Consider the following 8,982-nt stretch of genomic DNA (forward strand, 5'->3'; position numbering starts at 1 on the left):
ACAGCACTAATTTTATACATTTCTTGTGAAAGAAACATTTCTTATTCAACGGCCATAAAAATTATTTATATTAATGATGTCTCCAAAGGTCAAGTTATTTTTCTGCGAAAAATTCGTTATCAGAAATCGCGGCCGCCGTTTCGTGTGCTGTTCCGCAACGAAAATAAGCTTGAGCAATGGCATAGTCGAACGATGCACACTCGGTAAGTAATCCTACAATTTTTTGTTTATAGCATAGTTTATACGGATTATTCCCAAAAAATTATACGTGTTTTGGAAATGTTGAGTCGAATTAGTCTAGAATCGGTTAATTTTATGGAAGAAAACCTTTCAAACAGCCTTAGTCCGTAAACTTCACACGTGTCGGGCTGGGATTGGCTCATGTATTTAATGATTCCTACAACGTAAAATTCGAATAATGTGGAACATACCTAAGCGCTATAGGGGGGTCTACTGTATTGTGATTGGTTCACAAAGGAAAATACAAAACTTGTGCAAATGAGACTGCACTTATAAACATCAGAATCAATTAAAACACTTAAATTTGTTGGAACAGAAAGGAAATCGGACCTCTCAAACAGTGAGAAGCAAGTTATACAATGTAAACAATGTTTTATACTTTATAGTATAGAATTTTGACAACTGATTTAAAAAATTACTGAAAAAAGTTTAAGTTAAGAAACATTTAAATTTACTTTTCAATAAATTTTCTATCTGTCCTAATAACATTGAACTATCAAAGAGGTTACACAAATATAATTAGATAGAAAAAAAAATTGGCTTGGAAATTTGATACAGATATTACATAAAATCTTATAATAATTTCTGATTCTATATAATAATCATTATAAATCCCCTAAAAATATTTAATATTTTTTATAAATGACAATGAAAGTTATGATATGACGGCTATTAATTATTATTTATAAGTGAAAACAAAATAATAATAAAAGAATTAATTTTTATAACTTACCAATCCTCATGTGATAGTTTCAATGGATTATCTATTATACGATATGGCACAGTCAGGCCACCTTTCTTTCTACGTTGAATTAGTACTTCATTTTCTCTTTTGCATCCTTGAGCTTTCTTTTCATCTGTACTCATATACCTAACAAAACAATTTAGTACTCAAACTAAAAGCAACTGAAGAGAATAAAATACAGTCATAGATGGTATTCCAAATTTTAAACTAAAAAAGAAATTATAAAAATGTATTTATAAGTCTAAAAACTTAAGAATTTTAATAAAAATTTATTAAACTAATACACATTCTCATAAATAAATTTTTTATTATTATAATTTAACAAAATAAATTTATTAGAAAAAAAAAACAAATTAAATACTACCTGAGATCTTGCAAAATATCTTTTGCATTGTAAATTGTTATTAATGATGTTGTAGCTGCTGGAATTATAATTATTGGTGTTTTTGAAGCTGAAGGAAAACAATATCATATTTTATTAATTTTAACAATATTTATGTGAATTGCTAATCATATTTATTAATATTGTCATCTTACCTCTTTTTTGTGGTTGTTTATTCTGAACTGTTGGTATAGGTTGTGGTTGAGGAACTGGAACTATAGGACGTTTTGGTTGTGATCCTTCTGTCACTGACTTTAAGGTCATTCCATGATATGTACCCATAGTATCAATCTTGAAACCCTCAGTTTCTAATGAATGAAAATAATTTTAAATAAAATTCTAAAAATTCAAAAATCTGATCATTTTAATTATACAGTGAATTAAACTAGTCACATAAGTTATCTTTTATATAATATGTAAATTCTTTCATAGTTATGCCTTACAACTGTATAAAAACAGTAGAATGACACCATATAAAATTTAAAATTAATGTTATATGGCAATTGAAGTAGAGTTATTGCAATGTATCGGGTTTAGTAAAATGCTTATTATAAAATTAATGTAACATTTTCACATAAAAAAATGGATTTTTATAAATGAAATAAAGTTATTTAAAGTAATGAGATTCAATTCAAAACATACTTTTTAAATTCATATAATAAATTACAACAGAAAACAGTTTCTCTTTTGACTTGAATGTCTATAGGTACACTTGGTAGGTAGGTATAATGCTCTGTAATTTGCAGCAAATGATTGTAAAAAGGTGATTTTAGTATCATTCAAAGAAGAATTGAAAGTTTATGTAATACTATTACTTGTGGCAGTAGGCAATGAATTGTCACATTAAATGCTGAGCAGTACTCAGTAACATGCTCAAATGGTGATTAGTATGACTGTCACAGTGATCAATGAAGACAATGCAATAAAAACTGCCAAACTTTTATGCACTTACTTACAGTATGACATTACAATTTATGCTATTTTCTAGCATATATACAAAATGTTTTAACTACATTACTTCTTTTAGTTGCCACGTTTACTGTAAGCAAATGAATAACAATTGAGTGTAAATAAAATAAACTAAGTTACTCTTGAATTTTATTTCTTTGTAAACATTTAAGAAAACTATCTTTTTATGAGTAGATACATCTATTTTTATTGTTCTATTGTTTTCTTTAGCAGAAAGCTAATTACAAAAAAAATTGACTCCTACCACATTTAATTTATTGATTAATTACAGTAGTATAAGTAAAATGTTTACTTAAATCAATCTAAATGTTTATTTTACTTAAAAATGAAATAAATAACAAACTTGACAATTCTATTGTTAATNATTTTAATTTAATATTTTTGAGTGAACATCAAAATGTATAAACATATTAGAAATTGGTATTTATTAAAAATATGTTTGAATGTACCAATATTAATTATTCGGTGAATATATGACAGAGTTTTAAAAGGAAAATGCTTCAATACATGTTTCTAAACTCTTGCTGTATTCTATTGATATAAAGCAGAATTTGACAGTAATATAATTTTCTTTTTGGTAATATTAAACTGATCAAGTTGCAGAAAGTTTTGTTAGTTCAAACATTCTCCATTATTAAAATATTTACTTCTTTAATGTAACTTTGAGTAATATCTGATTTAGTTTTAAAATATTAATAGATATTCACTTTGAGTTTTCTGCCCTCTTTCTACTCTCCAAGCTATTCTGGAAATACAGTGCAATGACAATTGTTTGTCATCATTTACAGTTAAACCATAACTGAATAAAAAATAAATTATTCATTATAAAAATGAAATATTAGCAACTTAAAATTATAAATTTTCTAAGGACAAAGTATAAATTAAGTATTAAAATATTGCAAAATAAACTTTTAGAATTAAAGAAAGAAATTTAGCATCTGTACTAGCATCATAAATCTAAGAATGTCATGAGTTGAATAATTTGTATAGGAAAGCATCATAAATTCTAAAAAATTGTCATCATTTCAGCTTACAAAAGGAAAAAAAACTACCCAATTGGATCAAGATAATTATTTTCTTATTTGTCAATAAAAAGATGACAATTTAACCAATGTAAAATAAATATAGAAATTTAATAAAAAAGTTATTTTTTGAATATAATTAACAATAATCTGATTTTCACTTTTAAATCAGTTATCAGATTACCATAAAATTCTTATCCCTAACTTGGTACGTTGTTAAAAGAAGTAATAGTTACACCTTAGAAATGTATCTAATTCTTAATTTTAAGATTTGTAGAACTTTCTTTTTCCAATATTTATTACTTTATAGTATACAAAATAAATGAATAAATCACGAAATAAAAATTGCTGCCTCTGCGCGACAAGTTTTATTGTTACAGTAGAATCCCGATTATCTGAGATGTGAATTGTCGCCGCCTCGGTTAACTGAAAACTTGGATAAAACAGACCGCCGTGGCCGTATTGGATTAAAAATTATAAACACAGTATAAAAAATTTATTTGGTAGCACTTTTAAGCCTCTTTTTATACTTTGTGAATTTAATTATATATAAGAATAATTTTTACATCATTTATAATATAGTTAATATATGATACAATAGTTTTAAGAATAAAAATGTTTATTATTGCAGTTCCAGTTAAATTTTAATACAAATGGTTTCTCATATTGAAGTTATATGATAAAAGGTAACAGAAAAATCATTTTGGAATGCATGCTACTGTTTTAAACTTTGTTTTATGAATTATGGTATAAAAATAGTAGCGTATTTGCTTATGGGTTCATTTCGGGTAATTATGTGGAACCTTGGTTAATCGAGATTCTACTGTATTTGTAATTCAGCAAGTTTGAAATTATTTTAGTAAAGTATTTGCCATTATATTTTATCTGTGTATTTTATAATTGAAATTTCTGAAAAATTTGATATTATAAATAGAAATTCTTTCCAAAATAAAAAATAAAATAAAAGGAATAAAAAAACAGCATTCATTTCAAAACTAATTTAATTAAATCATAAATTTATAAAAGCTAGAAGACAATTGTGTTAACAATAATCTAGCAACATTTTATTTACAGTTGTATATAGTCCTTTTCTTTATTCCCCAAATATCTTTTGTAGTGTTATCAATTATTTACAATTAGATTTGTTTCCCTAAAATGTGATGCTAATAAGTGGGGAGGGAAAAAAAACATTCCTTACATGACGATGATTTTTGTTGGTGCAGAATTGATAATTATGACAAATCAGATCCATGGAAGAACTATACTAATACAAATTTCATACAAAGAGCATATCAGCACTATGTAATGACATAATACCGCCTCAAAAAATGACAATTTTATGTTTTTAAAAAACTGTACAACAATTACACGGTAATGTGATTTAAATCCAAGATTTAAAATAATTTCTTTTGTCAAACATGCCCGATCTGCACGACTCAATTTCTGTTATAAAACAGATAAAAAGATGGAAATTTTTGCATGCGCTCTACAGTCCTGTTGGTCAGATTGGTCGAGAACACTTTTATATTTGAACCAAAAGTAATTAGAAACGCAAGTGATGTTTATGTTTCACCATAAAACTGTAAAAGAAAAACATTAACATATTATTAACAACAGAAAACAAAGTGACAAGTATCATTTAAGTAATACCAACCTGTCTAAAACTTCCCAAAATTTTAAGAGATTTGCATGATCCAAGTGACGTTTCTGTTTACTCAACTGAATGACATGCACCGCCCACTTTGCTACATTGGAATCTAATCTCATTTCGTCCCATTTGATATGAAATGCTTTCACTGAGGAGGAAAAATTATAATCAGTGCTCAAATATTAATTTTGAATTTTAGATCAAAAATCAATTATAAATTTGTTATTGATATTTGTAGTTATTTAAAATTATGTGTGCTTTTAATATTTTAAATGTTAATTGTTTTTGAATATTAATATTTAATTCAATAAAACCAAAAGTTATTGAAACTCATTAAGATTTTGAATTCAATTTTACATTAGAACATTAGACATTCATCATTATTAAACAAATTAAAAATCAAAACTTCTATGGTCTGTTCACTAACTTCATGCACAAAACGACAGAATAAAGTAGCTACATCATCACTATATACTACATAATGTATCCCTTCATGTTACCTGTCTCATTTAGAAGCAACAACAGTGTGCTAATAAAAGTGTGAACATATGATAATTAAGAAATTTAGTCCTGTAGACAATTCTTAAGGAAGAGTACAGTCTTTGCAAACTATTTCTTATGGAAATAAAGTTATAGTTAACTGATTATAATGACAAAATAAGATGTGAAGATTCAAAAACTACAAAGAACAATAACTTTATTCTAGACCTACTCTGTCTATTAATAATATTAAAATTGTTATTGTGAACATTTAAATTGATTTATTGAACATATGTAAATGGATTAAAACGAATTTTTTATATGCCAAAAAATAAAATAAAAGGAAAATAGACATATTTAAAGAAGATAATGAAATATTATAAGAATGAAAATTATAAATCATACAATATATATATATATATATACATATATATAAAAGTATGCTTTTTCAGCACTAATTAACGCTTTAAAATTTGTCACAGATGCAAAAAAGCAATTTGAAAGGATGAGTAATCAAGTAATAGCAGCTAATTTGCTTTTTCCACTTGACAGCTGTAAGTATAAATAAGATGTAGGCAATACTATAACTAACCATGATTTTCTATCTAGCAAATATATTCCTCCTCACCGCTGTTTCGGCCATTCCAAGTGGTAAGAGTATTACTATTCCAATAGCGTTGTAAATATAAAATACGTTGGTATCTATAAAATTAAAGCGTAGCTAATAAAATCAATTGGTTTTTTTTAATGTGCCGCACCCGTTCTTAAAATGTTTCTAGCTATACGATACTTATTTAATATTATAGTTTCTTTTTATGGCGTGATGCATGTATTGTAATTAAGTTTTACTGTTTCTGGGCTTTTGTATAATACATGCAATTTAATATCTGAGGCATGGCGAAAATCTTATTCAGACGTTCTATTTTATGTGTGAAAAAATTATGCCCTGAAAAATAATTATTAAATATTATAAGAATGATTCAATCTATTTGAAGTGATAAAAATATAGAATTAGATTTATGATGTAAGGTAACAATATGCCAAGGAAGATGCTTACCGGGAGGACTTTTCTATGACAAATCCCTTATTTAGGTGTTAGATACGTGAAGAAAGACGGAAAAACTCAACGTAAAGTTTTTCGTATGACCACATATAGTTTTCTTGCACTTTGATGTGGAGTTTTCTTGCACAAATTCGCGATTAGTGTCCAGTGGTGTCATCCATTCGGCCACTTGGTGGTTAATTATAAACATGAAAATAAGATTGAAAATTTTATGTTTACTGATATATATAGGTCGTGTTGATGTGGTGTATCCATCCGTGGAAACTTCCAGATCTGGAGAAAAGACAATTAAATTTAAAGCGCTGGACCAAGACATCGAATTGAAACTGAAACCAGCAGGTGAAATATTGGCAAGAAACTTCGCACTCGTAGACGAAAATGACCAAATGTATTATTCAGTAAGTCATAATTTGATTAAAGTTTAAGTTAATAACAGTTTATCTAAAATTAAAAATAAAGATGCAGTCGAAAGATAAATATTATTTTATTATTTAAATATTTAAGATCGACGTAGAAGACTTGAAAAGAAGAATCTACAGAGATAGTGATAAGGGAGCAGCACTTTTGATCGATGAAGACGGGCCTCTTACTATTGTAATTTATTAATAAAAAAAGTTATATATCATTGCAGAAATTTTCACTGATATCTTTAATTAATGTACTCTAGCAAGGAATAGTTAATTCGAATATGAGAATAGCACCTTACGAGTCGGGAAGAATGGTTAAAGATGGAAGAATAGCGCATCAAATTGTGGAAGTTATAAGTGACAAAAACTCCTTTATGAATGACGGTGATGCATTTTAATAAATGTATTGAGTATATACAGAATTGTATTATTTTAATTTCATAAAATTTCTAATATATTTTCAGTTGTAACTACTGATATTAATAGAAAACTGGAAAACGTAGAGAGAAGAGCAGGGAAAAAGAAATGTATTGTTATAGAATATTTGTGTGTAACAGAAAGTAATTTTACTAAGCGTTTTAATACAGATAAAGCTTTAACAGAATACGTAACCATATTATTTACTGGGGTAGGTTATGAAATTCAGGATTTAGTTTGAAATTATAATATAATTTCACTATGATCTTCCTTTTCTTATTTTAAATTTAGGTTCAAAACCTACTAGAAAAATTAAACTTGGGAATAAAAGTTCGTTTACTGGGAATTCAAGCATTTAAGGTAATATTGAAAATGTTTATAATTTTTTAGAATTAGATTCATTTATTTAAATTTGATTTCNCTTCTTATTCAACGGCCATAAAAATTATTTATATTAATGATGTCTCCAAAGGTCAAGTTATTTTTCTGCGAAAAATTCGTTATCAGAAATCGCGGCCGCCGTTTCGTGTGCTGTTCCGCAACGAAAATAAGCTTGAGCAATGGCATAGTCGAACGATGCACACTCGGTAAGTAATCCTACAATTTTTTGTTTATAGCATAGTTTATACGGATTATTCCCAAAAAATTATACGTGTTTTGGAAATGTTGAGTCGAATTAGTCTAGAATCGGTTAATTTTATGGAAGAAAACCTTTCAAACAGCCTTAGTCCGTAAACTTCACACGTGTCGGGCTGGGATTGGCTCATGTATTTAATGATTCCTACAACGTAAAATTCGAATAATGTGGAACATACCTAAGCGCTATAGGGGGGTCTACTGTATTGTGATTGGTTCACAAAGGAAAATACAAAACTTGTGCAAATGAGACTGCACTTATAAACATCAGAATCAATTAAAACACTTAAATTTGTTGGAACAGAAAGGAAATCGGACCTCTCAAACAGTGAGAAGCAAGTTATACAATGTAAACAATGTTTTATACTTTATAGTATAGAATTTTGACAACTGATTTAAAAAATTACTGAAAAAAGTTTAAGTTAAGAAACATTTAAATTTACTTTTCAATAAATTTTCTATCTGTCCTAATAACATTGAACTATCAAAGAGGTTACACAAATATAATTAGATAGAAAAAAAAATTGGCTTGGAAATTTGATACAGATATTACATAAAATCTTATAATAATTTCTGATTCTATATAATAATCATTATAAATCCCCTAAAAATATTTAATATTTTTTATAAATGACAATGAAAGTTATGATATGACGGCTATTAATTATTATTTATAAGTGAAAACAAAATAATAATAAAAGAATTAATTTTTATAACTTACCAATCCTCATGTGATAGTTTCAATGGATTATCTATTATACGATATGGCACAGTCAGGCCACCTTTCTTTCTACGTTGAATTAGTACTTCATTTTCTCTTTTGCATCCTTGAGCTTTCTTTTCATCTGTACTCATATACCTAACAAAACAATTTAGTACTCAAACTAAAAGCAACTGAAGAGAATAAAATACAGTCATAGATGGTATTCCAAATTTTAAACTAAAAAAGAAATTATAAAAATGTATTTATAAG

At 26.9% G+C, this 8,982-nt stretch overlaps 2 protein-coding genes and 1 long non-coding RNA gene across 3 annotated transcripts in view; 1 reads left to right on the top strand and 2 right to left on the bottom strand.

Annotated features, from left to right (window-relative positions):
* LOC111632516 (parafibromin-like) overlaps positions 1-1,688 on the bottom strand; it is a 5,217-nt gene extending 3,529 nt beyond the window's left edge. The window contains exons 1-3 of the mRNA XM_023376948.1: positions 1,523-1,688; positions 1,350-1,437; positions 974-1,111 (exon numbers count right to left, since the gene is read on the bottom strand). Coding sequence (XP_023232716.1) covers positions 974-1,111; positions 1,350-1,437; positions 1,523-1,649 — 353 coding nt within the window. The 5' untranslated portion in view covers positions 1,650-1,688. The remainder of the gene's footprint in view (positions 1-973; positions 1,112-1,349; positions 1,438-1,522) is intronic.
* Positions 1,689-4,341: 2,653 nt separating this feature from the next.
* On the bottom strand, positions 4,342-5,214 carry LOC111632513. The gene is made up of 2 exons (XR_002757871.1): positions 5,013-5,214; positions 4,342-4,938 (listed from the first exon to the last, which is right to left on the bottom strand). It is a non-coding gene; the product is annotated as an uncharacterized LOC111632513 (long non-coding RNA).
* An 849-nt stretch (positions 5,215-6,063) lies between these two features.
* On the top strand, positions 6,064-7,763 carry LOC111632517 (venom metalloproteinase antarease-like TtrivMP_A). Its single transcript, XM_023376949.1, has 6 exons — positions 6,064-6,137; positions 6,781-6,947; positions 7,054-7,143; positions 7,217-7,340; positions 7,421-7,584; positions 7,665-7,763. The coding sequence occupies exons 1-6, from the start codon at positions 6,080-6,082 to the stop codon at positions 7,761-7,763; spliced, it is 702 nt and encodes a 233-aa protein (XP_023232717.1). The 5' UTR covers positions 6,064-6,079.
* The last annotated feature ends 1,219 nt before the right edge of the window (positions 7,764-8,982 follow it).

This window comes from Centruroides sculpturatus, unplaced genomic scaffold, assembly GCF_000671375.1.
Source record: "Centruroides sculpturatus isolate CEXI.00-Female unplaced genomic scaffold, Cexi_2.0 scaffold612, whole genome shotgun sequence".
NCBI classification, from domain to species: Eukaryota; Metazoa; Arthropoda; class Arachnida; order Scorpiones; family Buthidae; genus Centruroides; species Centruroides sculpturatus.

What these genes read in the sequence shown, in the direction of transcription:
- LOC111632517 (XM_023376949.1), top strand. Translation starts at nt 6,080, where the DNA reads ATGATTTTCTATCTAGCAAATATATTCCTCCTCACCGCTGTTTCGGCC. An exon ending in TGTTTCGGCCATTCCAAGTG is followed by an intron (nt 6,138 to 6,780) that starts GTAAGAGTATTA and finishes TGATATATATAG; the next exon opens with GTCGTGTTGATGTGGTGTAT. An exon ending in TAACCATATTATTTACTGGG is followed by an intron (nt 7,585 to 7,664) that starts GTAGGTTATGAA and finishes TTTTAAATTTAG; the next exon opens with GTTCAAAACCTACTAGAAAA.